Genomic DNA, 20,000 nt, shown 5'->3' on the forward strand with positions numbered 1-20,000 from the left:
CTGCCACTACTGCCTCCGGAACGATTGCAGGTCTACAGAAGCGTCTACGATGCTGTTGTCTGTCTTCCTACATGGAAGCGGAGGTTCCGACTCTTGTTTGCCGCAGTCGGCATTTCGGACGCCACTCGCCAGAGAAACACCTTCCAGTATGTGGCTGGCAAGGACATTCAGCAGCTCGTCCCTACGTTAGCCAACACTGGCAACGAACTCGACGGCCTCATATCTGCCGTTGTCGACTATTTCCAGTCCAAGCGGAGACCCAGCATGGCGCACTTCCATTATCGTCAGGTCACCCAGCAGCCTGGCGAAACATTCGAAACGTTTTATGCTCGTTTCCTGCCATCGGCAGAGACCTGCAGCTTTGCTGACGATGCCCAGCAGAAAGTCGCCCTCTGCAATCACATTGTGACCAGATGCATGTCTGATCCGCTACGCAGGAAACTGCTGGAGACTGGGTCTCTCGACCTTGACAAAGCACTCAAAGCAGCCAGAGCCTTAGAATCATCAGTGGAGCAGGCGACGGCGTTCCGGCACACAAACGACTCCGTCAATGTCCTTCATCATCAGCCAGTGTTCCACGACAGAGCCACCTACTGCTACTGCTTCAGCACCGTTGCGTTGACCAATGCAGTCTTCGCTATCTGCAGCTGCGAATCAGTGGTATAACCAACCACCTGCCCCAGCCGCCACTCGGGCCCGCGAGATTTCAACACATCGCGCTGCTACCGCTGTGCAGAGCAACGCCACCGGTCCTGTGATGCTGCACGTGGAAAGCACTGCCCCAAGTGTGGTAAGTGGGGCAACTTGGCCAAAGCTTTCTTTCCCACGCAGTCGCAGAGTAGCCCAGTTTCAGTACACATGATGTCATACCCACTGTACTCTCAGTCTCACAACATGAACACCAGCTACACTTCAGCTTATGCTCCATACACTGCACCTACTACTCATACTAGCACAGCAGTCAATCCAAAGGACCCAGTTTGCCTACAGCTGCCTGTAGACGTCGGCGGATAATGCTCGAAAATCCGACGGATTATGCATTTCAGTATGCTTGCAATATGCTCTGAAAATCACTAAACTATGCTCAAATTATGCTTCTTGACACTGTGCTCTTTCATGTTTATAATGCCATTAAAATGTATAGAATGTGTGCTCGGGATCAAATGTGGACTTCCGGAGAAAACTGCATGGAAGATCTAGTCTCAGCTATGGATAAGAAACCAGGATACAGCTACTTCTATATAAAGTTTTGTCCGACACGCCCTGGAACATGCCACCTCGGCCTGGTCCTATGCCATCACCAAAGCTGAGCTGGCGCGTTTAAATATTTTACAAGCCAGAGTAGCTAGGAAGTATTTGCTACGTAAAAAGGTCAATGTAGATAGATGCGAAACGAAATCCCAGTTAAACGCACTTTGTGACTTAGAGTCCTTGCACTTTCACAGACAAGATCAGCTCTTGTTACTCTATTTAAATTTATACATATATCTCCAGAACACATCCGACATTTTCACCTTTCATTGTCTTCAAGTCCAAGAAGACCAAACAAACTTCACATCAATTATCACGGTAGGCGTTTTTCTTCCCTCTTTTCCAACAAAGCTGCAATGCTATGGAATTGCCTACCGCCTTCTCTTACCTCTATAACCAGCCTCCCGGGATTCAAGCATTCTCTCTATCAGCATTTTCGTCGATATATTCATTACACTGACGGTATCCCAACTCCTTAATCACCAGATTTTGTATGCTTCGATCTATTTCCTTAGCCTATCCTCGATTACCTGCTCCCTCTACATAAAGTTGTCATTTCATTCTTCTTGCAGGAGATCCCCTCGACAGGCTCAAAGGCTTTGGGAAATCCTTAAAGTTAAATATAGAAAAATACAAATACATGTAGGCACTGCAACATCAATACAAGCATAATTATGTATAGAAATAATAGAACTCTGGAAGGTGAACTTTTGACCTTTGACGCCCTAAACATTAGACATCTGTTACATTTACAGTGTAGATCAGGCCCTTTCACGGAGCCGTGCCAGATATACCGTGGTATGGTACGACTCCCTGCCGAGTCCCGGGTGTAGATCTATTTATAGGAGGATTCCCTTGCCCTTGTAACAAACAACGGACTCTGGACGGTGAACTTTTGACCTTTGAGGCCCTAGCGGTTTTATGCAGCACTTATGCTGAAGGATCAACTAAATTATGCTTGGCAATGCTATTTTTCAGAAAGCCGTGATTATGCTCAAAATTATGCCGGCATTATCCGCCGATGACTAGCTGCATGTCCTGTCCAGCAATTCTGCCAATCACAGTGTGACGCTGCCATCGGTCAAACGCCCCCAGCATTACCCCTGGTCAGCACAATCTACGACACAACAAGCAGGTGCACAACAAGCTAGCACCACAGTGGGAACCCAACCCCTGGACAGACGAGCAGACCAACAGTTCTCCTGCGACGATCCCCATTGCCACAACTGGCCAAATGTCAACTCGCCACATGTCATTCGTGAAGCCCCCAATTGTCGTCACTTCGCCAGCCAATCACCAACTACCAGCCAAAACTGCTGCCACTGCACCACCTCCCTTTCCACCCAACGTCAACACTGGCACCCATCCAGTTCCTTGCCAGCAACCATCCCGCGCTGCCAAGTCTGCCCACAGCACTGTGACCCCTCCAACACCCTGATCTGCTGTGACACTCACGCATACCTAGTTCATTTTCTGTTGAGAAAGGAGAGGAACTGCTCTAGTTTTCTCTATCTGTCTGATTCTCTTTATGCATTCTAGTTTATGCTTTCTCCCTACTGTTCGTTCGCTCTTTCTGCCATATCCGAATCTTATCTTTACTAGTCTTTAGAGATAAAACATTCCCTCTGCGTTGGGAGGGATGTAGTGTTCACATAATTATACAGTCAGATCTCACTTAACCGCACACATCCGTTTTCCACAAAAAATATCCGGATAGGCAAGGGAACCGGATAATCGAAAACATGAACTGTATGTATGCATGGCATGTGCTTTAAATTGGTAACGAGCTAATTTCTTCAGGATGGCGAGGGATGCGGATAAAAGAGGACCGGGTAAGCGAGATCAGACTGTGCATGTATGGACTGTCACACACATGTATGCAGGCGGCACCGTTTGTGCTCCTAACCATTTACATATGCCGCTTCCAACACGTGTAATGACAGTCGGTACGCACCGACTCTGTACGCATGCACGTGCACCATTTAATTCTGTTGCATATTACAGAGCTTTCCGGAGCTCCGATTTAGTTGTTGTTTGGACTAAAGCAATAGAACAACACTACACCCCCCCCCCCCCAGTAGTAAGTAACGAGCGGGTTCTGTGCCAGGGGGCGCCCAGGTCCCAAAAAGGGGTATTATTGAAAAATGGGGTACTAATAGTACCCCATTTTTGCGGTGAAAATTATTTTTGGCCCGGTTTTTTTGCGGATAAAAATATGTGCCGGGGGGTGCCCCTAACTCAAAAAAGGGGTATTATTGAAAATATGTATTGGGATGTTATGCTCTACCCTAAACAATAAGGTAATATGGTGTCATGATTTGGAATTCCGCATGTATCATAAATTTTGATTTTTAGGGGTGGGTGTTATGTCCTGCCCTACATCATAATATTGCATTCCGATGTCTAAAATATTACTATTTCTAATGTCAATGTTATCTCACTTTTTCCAATTTTATATTAATCAGAACTCGTAGTTTTGCAGTATTTTGACTTGTAATTTCAATTTTTCGGATCATTTTCCGGACAAGACGGCCCACAAGGTGAACGTGGTGTGCAAGGTGATCAAGGAGCCGTAGGTCCCGTGGGTCCCCAAGGAACCATCGGTGCAACCGGTCCTCCAGGAAACAGAGGTCCTGTGGGCCCCCAAGGAATCGTCGGCCCCATAGGTCCTCCAGGAACCAGAGGCCCCATGGGTCCGCAATCAAATCAGAACCTATCCGATCCGTTTCATCTACTACCTCACATTCGGAGAAACGCCTACCTCTACATATACTCTCATCCTAGCAGATTTGAATCCGTCACCAGGGTTTTTCTCTTTTGCAGTATTTTGACTTGTAATTTCAAAAGTGGAGAGAGCGTTGTACTAGCATAAAGACCTACACGGATTCCGATCGCATTCAAGGTGTGAATCGTCATCTTGTACATTTTCTCAACAAGATCGACTTCACTTTACCGCATGCACAGTTTCACCCTGTTCAAGAGGCACTGCAAGCAATGAAGAAGGCCAGTAGCTATAAAAGCATGAAATATGCAATAGCATTATCGTGTAAACTTCTTGAGGATCATGATGCAGTGCGCACACTGCGTTCTTCTTTACCGCGCAGTAATGTATCATGGTTGAGAAGCAGCCGCATTACACAACCTCTTCCATCATGTTTTCCACTGATGTTTCTTCTACATCTCATGGAACACATCAAGGGTCCTCTGTCCGCTAGACAGCTGAACACTCTGAAAGTTAATTTGTCCTTGATGTCACCTTTGACCTTTGTGTCAAATAAGGCAGACTGTGTTGGGCGCGCTTGGTCTGGCCCCGGGACTCCCCCAGGGTTTGACCTTTGACCTTTAGGGTTAAATAAGGCACACTTATCGTCTTCATCATTATTCTGTTCATTTTCTATTTATTTTTTTCAGGAGTATTTTGCTATTATCCCCGGATAGGAGTGGGTATAAAAGTAGATATATTGTTGGATAATGTTTCATTATGGAGATGATGATGTGGGGTGAAGATGGATTTTGAATTTGAGATCTTACGTGCCTATGTACATGAAAAGAGACTTCGTGAAGAAGAAGAAGAAGAACAAGAAGGAGAGCAAGAAGAAGAAGAAGGGAAGGAAAAGCAGTGTCATCATCTTGATCATGTTGTTCACGAAGAAAGATACGTATGTTCTTCTTGTGGACTTGTCATGGATGTGGTTTACTTACCTGAAGTTGATGTACATCAGAGATGTAGTTTGATGAAGAAGCCTTACGCTGCGCATGAGCGGTTATGTGGTGTGGATCGTCATCTTTTACATTTTCTTTCAAAAACTGAACTCTTATCCGATCAGCTTCGTGTACACCCTCTTCGAGAGCAGATACGTGCGATGAAGAAGTCCTGTTTGTACAAGAGTATTAATTATGCTATAGCATTATCCTGTATAGTATACGATACGAATGTGGATGCATTACGTAAACTGCATTCCTACTTACCTCATAGCAATGTATCCTGGTTGAGGTTCAGTCGAATCATGAAACCTCTTCCTCAGCATTTCCCACTCCTATACGTACTGCATCTCATGGAGTCGACTAGGATGGTGTCTTCATTGCAATTGTCTACGTTGCGTTCGAATTTGCTGCTTTTATCTCCATCTGATATATCTCTTATGACATCATTGATTGATGCTTATTGCTGGGAAACCTATTCACTTGATCACGTGATCCAGAACATGCACACGTTTGACTGCGATCTTCTTTCCATACTGTATCAATTCGCTAAGGTGGCGGTCTCATGTAAGGAATCTGTATGATGAGTTATGATTTTGGCGGGCACGATGCTGATTGGTCAAATGTTTTTGGCGGGCTTAATGCTGATTGGTGAAATGTTTTTGGCGGGCTTGATGCTGATTGGTCAAATGTTTTTGGCGGGCTTAATTGGTTGACACATATCTTATCATTTCAATCCACCTCCCTCTCTGACTCGAATAAATACGAATGATTGTCCTGCAGTTGAGTCATTCATTCATCGAGTACAGTGCTGACGAGTTGTCCTGAATTCAATTCCTAGAAGATGGCTTCCCTATACGAGCGAAGGATGAAGAAGAATTCCGCTCTTCCTGCTGACCCTCCTCGAGTTGTGCTCTCTTCGAAGCCAGTACCGGCTAAGCGTCGCTATGCATCACCTGCTCCTACCAAGCTCCACAAAGAGATTGTGGTGGATGGGTTTCAGGAGGACATGCAGCTGTCCTACAAGTTATCGGGTAAATCCTTCTACAAACCTGGATATCAGATGTACTTCCCTTCGGGAGCTCTGCCAGCCTGTGGTAGTACGGCAACGGCTCGCAAAGACGCTCAAGGACAAGTTTACATCGAACTGAACGAGTCCACTGAGTTCATCATTGCGAACTTGATCAAGACTTGTCCATCGCTCCGTGACACTCTCCGAAGTGGACGTGTGGAGAAGATCAAGACCAACTTCTACACATCACGTTCGTCCGACGGTCAATGTCGGGTGTACATCAACGGTGAAAACAAGCTAGTCCCGACCAGCTCGTTTGAACTAGATGTGGAACAAGATGTATTCATCTACCCCGGGGCAGTCTCCCTCGACACTGACGAGCAAGTGATGAAGGTACGTCTTGCTGTTGCTCCAATCATCTGCATCAACGTGGAACCCAAATGTTTTCATCGTGCTCTGGACGCACACATGACACTTTCTATCACGGAACTGAAACAGCTGACTGAGAGCTTTACATCATTATGCAGTGTCGTCGTTCAACAAGACGATCAGCTGGTAGAGACCTTCCAATAAGTCTTTAATGAACTGCCTTCTTTATCACACAGCTGATCATTCATTCTTATTCTATCCTATACTATACTACTTTCTACGGCAATACCTCATGATACTAAAAAAAAAAAAAAAAAAAAAACTTCTAAAGAACAAGTATGGGTGGTGTTGTGTCGAGTAGTACGTCCACGGAAGAGTGCTGCCTTGCCTCTTCGGACTCTAGTATCCCCACTGCTACTAGTGGAGAATGGGTTGCAGGATGTGAAAAGAATGGAATTGGGAAAGATGAGCCAGGGTGATCTCATGTGAACACCATCAAGAAATGCGTCATTCATGACAAGATCAATCATGTCAAGGTTCCATCATCTGTTTTTGGCGGGCTTGATGGTGATTGGTTGACAACTTTGCATTTTCAATCCACCCCATTCTGACTTGTATAAATATGCATGCTTGGCATGCAGTCGAGTCATTCCTTCACCTGATACAGTACTGATCAGTTGCCTCGTGTCTTCGCATTCTAGGAAATGAATTCCCTTTCCGAGAGATGGTTTCACGTTGCAAAGAGTCTTAACGGATTGGCTGATCACAAGACTCACGAATGTCAGGTGTGTCATCTGCTAGTACGAGTTGCTGACCATGTTCTTGCAACATACGCAAAGGATGAAGGTGAATGCTCGGAGACTCGTCATGCCTTTGCCATTGAACATTTGTTCGTTCGTGATTCGACATTATTTCACGCGTGGACATCTGCTAAACATGTCGCTATGAAGAGACCTGACATTCTCAGGTATGCTGCGAGCTTTACTGTTGGCGATGGTGATCGTGAACAAGCTGAACGACTTGAAAGTTGCATATGCGGCATCATGGAAGGTCTATGGAGTCATGCGTCAAACGACATCGTTGCCCTGGAGATGACCTTGGCATATTCAGTCACTCTGTTGGACATGCTGGCACGGAAAGGCGGTCGTGCGAAGGTGATGTTAGCACGAGATTTCCTCATGAAACACATTCATGAACAATCGAGGAGGAGGATGAACGGTCGACTCATCAACACGATGACTGTGGCTCTTGTTTGCTGTGCATTACCTGTTGTTTACCTGTTCTTATGAGCATCATAAAGATTTATTTGAGAAAGAAAATATTTCCTATCATAATTAGTACAGTGTGTGTGTGTGTGTGTGTGTGTGTGTGTGTGTGTGTGTGTGTGTGTGTGTGTGTGTGTGTGTGTGTGTGTGTGTGTGTGTGTGTGTGTGTGTGTGTGTGAAGATGGCGTACTGGGCTACGCATTTCCATAGGAGTGATGGTGACGAGGCCTCCCTCAAACACATGCAAAGCATGCGGAATGACATTATCGAGATGCAATCGGTTGTGGGGAACGATGACACCGAAAACACCTTGGTTCATGATGTGGAGAAACTGAAGGAGGAGAAAGCCGATGAGAGCAAAGTGGAAGATGTGGAAAACAGATCTACGCGCTACACAGATCAAGCCATAGCAGCTGATGAGCTGCACGTTAAAACAGACGGATCCGTGTCCATGGATGCTAACCTCGACATGAACGAGCATTCCATCTGTAATTTGGCGTACGATGATAGTTCTTTGACATGTGCTGTCCCTGCCGGTTGGGTCAAGAATGAAATCCGTCAATCCTCGTCGAGATTGCAACACAACATCGACGCTGTGCGCAAGATGAAAGGTCCTCGTGGTGATCGGGGATTGGGATGGCTTAGTGGAGGTGACATACCGCTGAACTCTATAGGGAGAAATGGTGACTTCTACCTCGATGCAACCACGCTGATCGTGTACAAGAAATTCAGCTCGAAATGGATGGCTTTCGGTCAGCTTCATGGATCAAGAGGTGAAGATGGTCCACGTGGAGAACGTGGATTGATCGGTCCTGAAGGCGAGACTGGACCTAGAGGAGCTGATGGGCAAGGTGGTGAACGTGGTCAAAAAGGTGATCAAGGAATACCTGGTCCAGGTGGTCCCAGAGGTGACGTTGGACCACGTGGAGAACGTGGATTAGACGGTCCTGAAGGCGAGATTGGGCCTAGAGGAGAAGATGGACAAGACGGCCCACAAGGTGAACGTGGTGTGCAAGGTGATCAAGGAGCCGTAGGTCCCGTGGGTCCCCAAGGAACCATCGGTGCAACCGGTCCTCCAGGAAACAGAGGTCCTGTGGGCCCCCAAGGAATCGTCGGCCCCATAGGTCCTCCAGGAACCAGAGGCCCCATGGGTCCGCAATCAAATCAGAACCTATCCGATCCGTTTCATCTACTACCTCACATTCGGAGAAACGCCTACCTCTACATATACTCTCATCCTAGCAGATTTGAATCCGTCACCAGGGTGAGCAGAAACAGATACAGAGGGATAAATCTCGTTGACATGAAGGACAAGAGAATCAACGTGAACAACATCGACATGTTCCGAGACGATCACTTCTACCTCAACATTACACAACCCAGCCAAGTTTCCATTAGAGAACGATTCGTCAATCTGTTTCACGACAACATGTCTTTTGCAATGTTCCAAGTAATTCAAGTGGACGCACCTGGCCCTAGAAACATGGCATTGAAGGCATTCGACATCGATACTGTCGGAAATTTCAGCTTGGATAGTTTGTACGTGTTGTTCACTGCCACCCACATAAGTGGCAACTACTTCACGGGTTCCGGCCATTCATCATTCAACATACCCGTTTCGTCTTTAGTCAGCCAATTATCGGCGGCTTTGGATAAGCCTGTGTCGAGCATGACGGATCTCTTGGGTACAAAGTGTGTCATAAGTTACGCTCGGAATTCAGAAGGCCTATTCACTCTACACGTAAACTCCTTTTTGATACATTCCAACTTGGAAACTGTCCCATTTTCCAGGACCAATGGAATCGAAGATTGCAATTATAGCATCGGTGGTACTCAATTCTTCAACGGCACTTCATCAAAGTTGTTCTGTCATTTGCACTTTGCAGAGAGTTTATCTTCTCATACAATCCAGCGCATCCACACAGAACTCATGACACACTACAATATATAGCACACATATATAGCACACATATATAGCACACATGCTACTCTGCATTCTTGTGATGAAAATGAAAAATAAAACCTATCTATAGTGATTACCATCACAGCATCAGAATGTCTGTGATACTGACAGTGGCGAACAACACATCGGGGGTGAGCAGGGGATTGCACAAACCGAACTTTACTCTAAATGTGAAGGACCTCGATACGCGCGATAAAGTCCTGCATGTTGAATCGGCTCAGTTTGAAGTACACTTTGAGAACATAGACGAGGCAACGAACAAACTCTATGTGGTACATGGTGAAGAAGAAGAGGATAGACTGTCCATCAAGACGGGAACATACAGCGATGTAGACGATTTGGTGTCTATAATCAATACCACTCTGAAACGATCGGGACACGGAGACATTATGTTTTCCTACTCTCGTCACACCAGCCGCATAAGTGTCTCAATACCCAGGAAGAAACGGTGCTTGTTGAAGAAGGACTCACCCGGATTGGTGCTGGGTGTGGGCACTATTCTCAAGCCATACACGATCGAGGGATCTCACACTTTCCCGTTCGCTGTGGATCTGACAAAAGACAGACGATTTGTCCTGCTCTACACCGACTTAATCGGACCTGCTGTGGAGTACGAAGACAACACTGATTCGAGGGTGTTGAAGACCTTTCTCATTCAAACCCTCAACGGTTTGAATAACTACGTGTTTGGAAAAGAAGGCAAGCGAATGCTGCTTCCACACGAAAACGTGACTAGCATTTCGTTTTGGTTGAAATTCAACACCGGTGAACACATCACTTCGGGATATCCCGTCTACCTTGATCTTCGGATCACCAACACGACTTAGATGGATCTTCCAGATGTTCGTGTCCGTCACGTGCGAGACATGGTGGAGGATATAGCAAAACGAAAGGAATTGGAGAGCAAAAAAGTGCGTTGCCTGGAGAAGTACGTGATTTACAACACTGCAATCTTGTCCTTTCTCATACTCAGTCAAACCATTCTCAACATTCTTCAAGGGAGTGGTGCCGTATCTGGAGAACATCGCATTCGAATCATCGCCATCAGTAGCATGATTATCGGCGTAATCATGGCATGCATAGGCAAACACGTTCTCGACACCAAACGTCAACTTATCACGTGTATCGAACAACTGCAGCAGATGGAGAGAGCAGAAGACGCGTTCATGTTGGAATTGGGCATCACTCTGGAAGATGGGAAGCTCACTAACGAGGAGCATCAACGATTGATAGCGATGATTAACGACTTTCGCAAGACACTGGATATTGGATCGTTGAAAAAAATTCGCCCCTATTATAATGTGACTCGCAAGAATGGCACAGGAGATATACTCACCACAAGCTCCGGAGTCCTTCACGGGACTCCTGACCAACACGAAGATCGTTCAGAAGAACATCCTCGACAGGACGGAGAAGAAACTCTCGTTGCTTGAGGGTAGACGCGGAGTACGACTCTTTTCCTCAGCAGATCGATCACCACCATCCCTGAACAATGAGCTGGACATCTCGTCACCGAATTTCATTGCTCTGGGGGAGAGCTATTTCATCGTGAAAATGCGCTATAGTGTCAAAAACAATCTCGATAATCAACCTGGAGACTACACGCAATGGGTGTGCACCACGTCACCAGCTTTTTCATGGTTCAAGAACATTCGAGTGGAGATCAATGGAACCGAGGTCACGCAATCGAGTAAAGTTGCCGACATGCAAATGGTTCAGCATATCCTCAGTCTAATGGAAAGCAGCAGCGAGCGCCTTCAGTACGTTGACTCGGATCTCTACGGTCTACAGAAACTGGATCCGCAAAGAGCATTGAGAGGTGTGGATTTATCGCCCTATCAACTTGGTGTGAAGCGTAAGCATGGCTATGCCTTCGAAACAAACGCTGTACACGCTGATGCAGCACGAGCACCGGATTTCGCCGCTAATTTCACACCCAAGCGTGCACCCACCGTCGAGCTTGTCACCAACGAAGGCTTCTCCAACACGGTACAGGAAAATGCACTTCGTGCAGCTGTTGGACGGTTTCAGTACAAGCTGAGACCCTTCCTACCATTTTTCAATCAGGACGATGCTTGGTTACCCCCGGGTACACAGGTGAAGCTTCGCTTTGATCTGCCACAATCCGAGCTTTCCAGATACATCATGCTTAGCGATCAAGGTGGTGGTGCCAACAGTGCTCTGAGTGTCGGTGATATTGACATCGATCTACTCCAACTGGACTTTGTGTACACTACCTATCGAATGGAACCCAGTCTTACCGATCGTGTGCGCCTACCCAAGCAACTCTATTTCCACACGTGGTGCCCTCGTCTCATACAAAAGAGCATTTCAGATGATGCTGGTACACTGGAACTGCTTCACAATGCGGACATTCCACGCAGGATGATCCTGTTCTTCACGGATTTGACTCATGGTACACAACCAACAGTGGCTGGAGGTCAAGCATCGCATTCTTCGAACAGACTGGCCATGATTCATGCAAATCTCAGTCAACTTCCTGTCACTGTCAACGACGAGACGCTCTTTGACAACCCGCTCAAGTTCCAGTGGGATGTGAGTCGTAACACGGAAGGACAATACTTCTACGATTACAACAAATCCTCCTACCTGCGTGGCTACAATCTGGTTCAAGACTTTTTCGGCAAGACGTATGGAACGCAAATCCCCATCACTGCTGCAGATTACTGCAATCACTACTTTATGGTGCCTATCAACTTGAATCTGGATCGGACCACAGACAATCCAAGATCGAGAGGAAATCTGTCCATCGACTATCAATTTAGCGACGTGACAAACGCCCCCGTGAGGAGACCTAGCGAAAATGGTGCCTCGATCAAAGTCAACCTTCTCTGCATGGACAAGTACTTGTACACCATGAGCAAAGATGAAGGTATCAAAGCCGAAGTTGTATAAATTAATTCCGATCTAGTAGTAAAAGAGTCATGGAAGGTGGTGACCTGGAGACCAGACATCGTGTCTACGGTGGTGATTTGAAAACATCGAGTCGACAACACGGTGGATTCTTCTGGAAAAACCTAATCGGTGCTGGACCCGAGGAGATGGACAAACAGATGGCGGAACCCATGACAAAACAAGATGACATGCAACGCGGTGGACTTGGACCCTTGGCTGCCATGGCAGGAATGACACTTCTTCCCATGCTTTTGGGGAGAGGAGAGTCCGGAGACATTGTGGAAGCACAAATGAAAACGGCTTACAACCCTGCCATGCACCGAGGTGGTCTAGCCATTCCACCAGGATTAGCCGCCAAGGCCATACCACTCCTGACGAATCTGGCTGCTCCCTTGGCCATGGGTACCATGGCATCACTGGGTGACAACGTAATGGATAAAATATTCGGCAGAGGAGTAAGGAAGGGAAGCTCAGCAGGTGCCATGAAGCGCACTAAAAGTCGTCGTCGTCGGCATGCACCGAAGAAGATTCGTCAACGAGCATCTCGAAAAACCAAGAAGCCAGCTCGTCAAGTTCGCTCCAAAGGCCGCAGTGCACGAGGAATAAAGAAACAAGGAAGGACCTTGTTCAAGCAATTAGGACATCGTACCCTGAACGAAGCTTCATCATTGCTGTCTGCACCACGGAGATCATTGACCCGTCCTGAAACTCCATTTGCACAAAAAATTCGACAGAACATTAACAGTGCAGGACCGTCTTCTCTGAGTTCCGCTCACATCGGTCCATCCTACAACATCTGATCATGGACTTCATCTCGCTCCTTGGACAGGAAACCGAGAGGAAGAAAAAGGCTAGTACTGTAAGGAACGATGATGTTCCAACCACGGCCACTGCTCGACACAAGCTGCACGTTCCTGGTCTTCAATTCGAGTCTAAGGATTGGTTCACTGAAATCATTCCTGCCCTGAAATCCTGGGGACAAAACGTATTGTTTCTGGGACAGAGCAACATGGGTAAATCCTACTTTCTCATCAAACTCCTGAAACGCGTGCAACCTGAGCGTATGGTGGTCATCTCCAACACGCCGGCCGATCAGTATCGTCTCCCAAGCCTCAAATCCTTTAAGCATTACAGCACCATGCCCGAGTGCATCGAAGACATGGATCTCCAGCCTAATACGTATGTGATCATTGATGACATCAGAGTGATGGGTTTGAAGCACGGTAGTCAAAGAGAGTGTCTCTACAAGTTCTTCACCATGTACAGCCATCATCATAAGTTGAACGTGTTCTTTCTCTCTCAGAGCTTTGATAACATTAAGGACATGAAGATCAATGCAAACTTTATGTATCTGTTTCGCTTCACCGATAAAAGCAATATATTAAAAACGTTATCTCAATACTCTGTTTGGTGGTATGTGCACGAAGTCATCCATTATCTTTAGATTGTACGAGAAGTTATTGTCGGCGTGCCGCAGGCCTATCCTAACCATTGATTGCTCTTCTAATCAGTACTACACGTATTGCGAAGACACTGCATTAAAGGTGACTTTTGAATAAACCCCTCGTTGATGTGTGTGTGTACGATATTAGTCGAAGAGTTAGCCGAAAAGTTAGCCGAAAAGTTAGCCGAAAAGGTAGCCGAAAAGTTAGCCGAAAAGTTAGCCGAAAAGTTAGCCGAAAAGTTAGCCGAAACATTAAAAAAAAAATCCCAATCATGAATAAGAATGGAGCATCTTACGGTGAAATTCTCAAATGGGCTACCGAGTAGTATACAAAGAGTTGGACCCAGAAAGGGGTCCTTCTCGATACCCAAGCGTAAAAGGTTGCAAACCTTGCAGTTTATGACGAAACATCCTCAACACATCATTAAGAAGAGAGCAAATTCGTGGGAAGTTCTCGGTATACCACCACTCATGCGGCAAAAAGGAGGTAATAACTACAATACCTACTTGAAAAGCGTTAAGAAAGTTCTTTCCCAAGTACCAGATCACAGTTTGAGCACCTCCACCCTGTTGGAACTGCAAGCCGATCCGCGAGTAAAGCGTCTATATGACACCCACTTCAAAAACAATCCCGATCACATCAGTTACGCGTCTGTGAGAAATGTGATTGCATCCAACATACTCAACTATGATTCCACTACCGATCAAGCAGATGTCAGGAAGAAGAGAAAGGCACCTTTAACATCGGTGCCTTTCAATCTACTACAAGATCATGAATTTGACCGATGGATCCTGCAAATCCTGGACAGTTTCCTCCGGCATACAAATATACCGGTAACCTTTTTGAAGAGCAACTATTTCACAAGCCGATCACAACTGCTGCAACTCTACGATGAAGATCGACTGAGGTTCAGGAGTCGGGTGGAAGCGGCTGCGGATGCCCTGAAGACGCAGACGATGAACGACTACACTACTCTGGTGAACGAGACGAATCGCATCTACATGTCCAGGTACCTGTTTGCAGCCATAGCAGGTGCCATGGGAATCGACAAACACGTCGATGGGTTCCTTCGATCAGAACGAAAGATTCAGGAACTAACCACCCTTGTGCTAGCTATACCGGGATCACAGCTCAAGTTTCAAGATCTCAACGATATGACTTCTACGTATGGTAGAACAACAGAAGCAAAATTGATCCATCCCGAGCATTTCATGATCAGAGCACAAAAGGTGATGGTGGACGATGCATCATTCATTCAACAGGTGCTGAAGGACTAAAGCAGGATCACTCGTATCATCAAGGATATCCTGAGCGGACGCTCCATGTGATCACGTGCCAAATATTTTCAGGCTATGATCAAGAATGGACTATCCTCTCAGCAGTGCCGATATCAAAGGAAGATTGAATGGTGTCGGAGGGTTCGTGGGCTGTACGAGTTACGACCTCTTGCCACCCTTGAATAATGGAGACTTTTGTATCGTCAACACCGACAACGTTCTACCGGTGTACGATGCAACGGAAGGCGGACATCATTGGTTGACCGTGTGTCGCGAGCAAAACGTGATCCTGGTTTTCGACAGTTTCGGACGCAGTCTATACACTATGGAGCAAGATTACACTGAACCTGCACTGTGCGATTTCTTTAAAGAAGCCTACGCAGACTGTAAGATCATCACCAACACCCAAGCCGTTCAAGACAGAAGCACAGCAGTATGTGGATGGTATGCCATATTGATGGGAAAGCTATTTTCCAAATATGGTCTGGATGAAGCACTTCGAATTTTCCGAAGAGTCTTTGATGATGACGAAAAGCTGGAAAATGATAAACTGGTTCTCGGTTCAGGTGCCCTGGAAGGTGCTGGAGCCTTTTGGGACAACAAAGTGCAAAAGGCAATTCATGATGGAAGATGGAAGAAGAAGACAGAACCCGCACAGTTCCATACGAAACTGGCTAACGAATTGCACAAGCCCAGACGAGTGCATTTCAAAAGACGCAAGGTGAAGAGCAGAGCAATTGACCATATATGGAGTGCAGATCTCGTGGATATGCAACGGTTTGCCCGAAGCAATAAGAACATCAAATTCCTGCTAACAGTCATCGACTTATACAGCCGCTATGCCTGGGCAATGCCTTTGAAATCGAAGACGGGTACCGCCGTGAGAGATGCGTTCGATGAGATCGTCATTACATCCGGAAGGACACCGCTAAAACTCTGGGTAGATGAAGGTAAGGAATTCTACAATGCCCCCATGAAACGATGGTTATCACAACACAACGTCATCATGTACAGCATCCATAACGAGGGTAAAGCGGTGGTGGTCGAGCGCTTCAATAGAACGTTGAAGGCAAGAATGTGGCGTCACTTTACAGAGAAATCCACGAACACGTACCTCAATATCCTACCTCATCTACTAGACCGCTACAACCAGTCAAAGCATAGAAGCATTGGGATGACACCTCACGAAGCATCGAACGGTAGAATACCAAAAGATGCAGATCAACAAGACCCCCTGCAGTCAAAACCCAAGTTCAAAGTGGGTGACGAGGTGCGCCTAACCGTATCTAAGCGTCATTTCGAGAAGGGCTACACTGCGAACTGGACGGAGGAAGTATTCGAGGTGGATGAAATCCTATCAACATCACCACACACCTACAGGATTCGTGATCTGATGGGAGAACACATCATCGGATCGTTTTACGAAGCAGAACTGCAACACGCCAGAGAGACCGGTTTAAGATTCGATAAGGTGTTGAAATACAACAAGGATTAACGTCTTGTGCAATGGAAAGGCTACACAGATAATAAGTTCAATACCTGGCTCACAAAGAAGGATGTGAACAGTCTTAGATCATGATTCACAATGTCATTCATATTGAAAAATAAAAAATAAATGATTGAGTGCTATGTACAAGCTGATGGTGTTCATGAAAAGCTATTCATCAACGATCATGAATGTGTGTGTGCCTCTGTGTGTGTGTGTGTGTGTGAGTGTGTGTGTGTGTGTGTGTGTGTGTGTGTGTGTGTGTGTGTGTGTGTGTGTGTGTGTGTGTGCCATCGGTTGTTCCTTACAGTAAAGTAGATGTCTATCCAGAGTCTCTTGCCGGCGACACAAATGGAGGCACCGCAAAAAAATGTAGTGCCGACATTTGGCACCCGTGGCGAGCAGCCTACTCATATTTTTTAATCCACACCCAGTGTTGAGCGGTACCATCACCGAACAGCAATCATCTGACTCTCCCATGTTTGTGAACACGAGCTACTTGTTAGAAATACCGGAAAATGATCCGAAAAATTGAAATTACAAGTCAAAATACTGCAAAAGAGAAAAACCCTGGTGACGGATTCAAATCTGCTAGGATGAGAGTATATGTAGAGGTAGGCGTTTCTCCGAATGTGAGGTAGTAGATGAAACGGATCGGATAGGTTCTGATTTGATTGCGGACCCATGGGGCCTCTGGTTCCTGGAGGACCTATGGGGCCGACGATTCCTTGGGGGCCCACAGGACCTCTGTTTCCTGGAGGACCGGTTGCACCGATGGTTCCTTGGGGACCCACGGGACCTACGACTCCTTGATCACCTTGCACACCACGTTCACCTTGTGGGCCGTCTTGTCCGGAAAATGATCCGAAAAATTGAAATTACAAGTCAAAATACTGCAAAACTATGAGTTCTGATTAATATAAAAATGGAAAAAGTGAGATAACATTGACATTAGAAATAGTAATATTTTAGACATCGGAATGCAATATTATGATGTAGGGCAGGACATAACACCCACCCCTAAAAATCAAAATTAATGATACATGCGGAATTCCAAATCATGACACCATATTACCTTATTGTTTAGGGTAGAGCATAACATCCCAATACATATTTTCAATAATACCCCTTTTTTTGAGGTAGGGGCACCCCCGGCACATATTTTTATCCGCAAAAAAACCGGGCCAAAAATAATTTTCACCGCAAAAATGGGGTACTATTAGTACCCCAGTTTTCAATAATACACCATTTTTTGGGACCCGGGCGCCCCCTGGCACAGAACCCGCTCGTTACTTACTACTCCCCCCCCCCCACCTTACCAAACATTACAGCCCCCCCCCCCTTAACCTAACATTACACCCCGTACCTAACATTACACCCCCCTTACCTAACATTACACCCACCCCCCCCCCCCCCTCCTTACCTCCAAGAAAGACACAATCCCATGCACAAATTGTACACATGCAAACACCTCCACATTCACATTAAAAGCCAGTCAGTGTAAGTTACCGAGCAGTGTGCTTAGTACCTGGGACAGTGTCAGCAATGCAAGTACACATACACACAGACCTACCAGGAGGTACAACTGGTTGATGACTGTTTCTCCGCAACAGTCTGCAAGGATGCAGGCACACTCCAGGCAGCCATAATAGCAGGCCTGGAATAGCAAGCGACCCTGGTATGCAGGAATGGTATGAACACAAAATCAAGCAACATACACATGCACGCAGTCACTCATGCACGCACACACACACCCACACACACACCCACGCACGCACGCAAGCACGCATACACGCACGCACGCACGCACACGCACGAACAAACGCGCGCACACACACACACACACACACACACACACACACACACACATGGCCACACATGACCAGAAATATATCCACACAAACACACGCGCACACTCGCATACACAAGCACACGCACACACACACAAAACACACAAGCATGATTGTATATTCAAATATTGATGTCATTCACATTCACACCCTTGTTCTTTCTCACATCCACACCCTTGTTCTTTCTCACAGACAACAACTGGTCACTTGGGTTTCCCTAGAAGGGGAGAGGGACGATCCAATATTAAATAGCTATCAAACGACAACCTATAACACCAACTTGTATGTCTGGACCCTGGGTGGATTTGGAGATGATCCCACATAGTATAGACTGCTAGATCAGAGTGGGTCAGATAAAGGATTCAGTGGTGCCATTGATTACACACAAACAAAAAGTCCAAAAGTAGTCCACTGGTAGATATGTATGTATATTGTCAACAAAGACTTTGAAACCGACACTCACGACAGGTGCAACTCTAAAACTACAAGCCACGGTGTCTGATGTCTATAGATCCATCAGTAATCTCGCTGTAATTAGCTGCCACACACAACAACACATGTACATGTACACATGCACACACGCACAAACACGCCAGACACACACACACATACCCCCCCCCCCCCGAACATACATACACATAAGCCCCCGCCCTCAATAACATGCACCCCTCCTCCTTCCCCTCCCCCTTCCACAACACTCACACACCCACCACACACATAAACACGCCTGTCCTGTCGTGTATCTGCTTCACATCATTATTTATACTCCTCTTCTCCAGGGAGGACACATTCCCGTACACACACACACACACACACACACACACACACACACACACACACACACACACACACACACACACACACACACACACACACACACACACATACACACACGCCTTTCCTGTTGTGTATCTGCTTCACATCATTATTCATAAATGTGTCCTCCAGGCAGGACACATTCCCGTACACACACCTCAGACCTCAGACATGCCCATCGCGGAAGCAATGATAGCGAACAGCTATGTTAGACATAGCAACTTGTGCTGGGATTACACCATTCAACAGCTTGCAAGGTTGATGAATTGACCGCCACTATTTTTAGCCTGGTATCCACCACACAGCTGTTTGAAGTGACTTTTTCTGGCCAGTGAATCCCTATTTTTCATTTTTTCCATTTCTTTTTTCTCTTTTCTTTTTTTCTACACACACACACCACACGACATACTCCGGTATACACTGGCTGTTGGTAACCACCCAGGAGAATGAAAGAAAAGTCAGGAAGAGTCCGAGAAAGAGAAGAAAGACGTGTGCGACCATAATCGTCGGGAGTTGAACCCGCAACCTCTTGATTGGATATCGATTGCACATACCACTGCACCACGATGTACACACAGACACAGACACAGACACACACACACACACACACACACACACGCACACACACACACACACACACACACACAC

General features: G+C 46.3%; 2 protein-coding genes across 2 annotated transcripts in view; one reads left to right on the plus strand and one right to left on the minus strand.

The window, feature by feature from the left end:
• The window catches only part of LOC135819253 (ankyrin repeat, PH and SEC7 domain containing protein secG-like), a 48,149-nt gene that overhangs the window by 27,507 nt on the left and 642 nt on the right, over nucleotides 1–20,000 (minus strand). Inside the window, exon 2 of the mRNA XM_065332428.1 lies at nucleotides 18,260–18,361. Coding sequence (XP_065188500.1) covers nucleotides 18,260–18,361 — 102 coding nt within the window. The remainder of the gene's footprint in view (nucleotides 1–18,259; nucleotides 18,362–20,000) is intronic.
• Nucleotides 8,051–9,550, plus strand: LOC135819005 (uncharacterized). The gene has a single exon (XM_065332158.1). The coding sequence runs from the start codon at nucleotides 8,051–8,053 to the stop codon at nucleotides 9,548–9,550; it is 1,500 nt and encodes a 499-aa protein (XP_065188230.1).

The sequence above is a fragment of the Sycon ciliatum genome, chromosome 6, assembly GCF_964019385.1.
Source record: "Sycon ciliatum chromosome 6, ocSycCili1.1, whole genome shotgun sequence".
Lineage (NCBI taxonomy): Eukaryota > Metazoa > Porifera > Calcarea > Leucosolenida > Sycettidae > Sycon > Sycon ciliatum.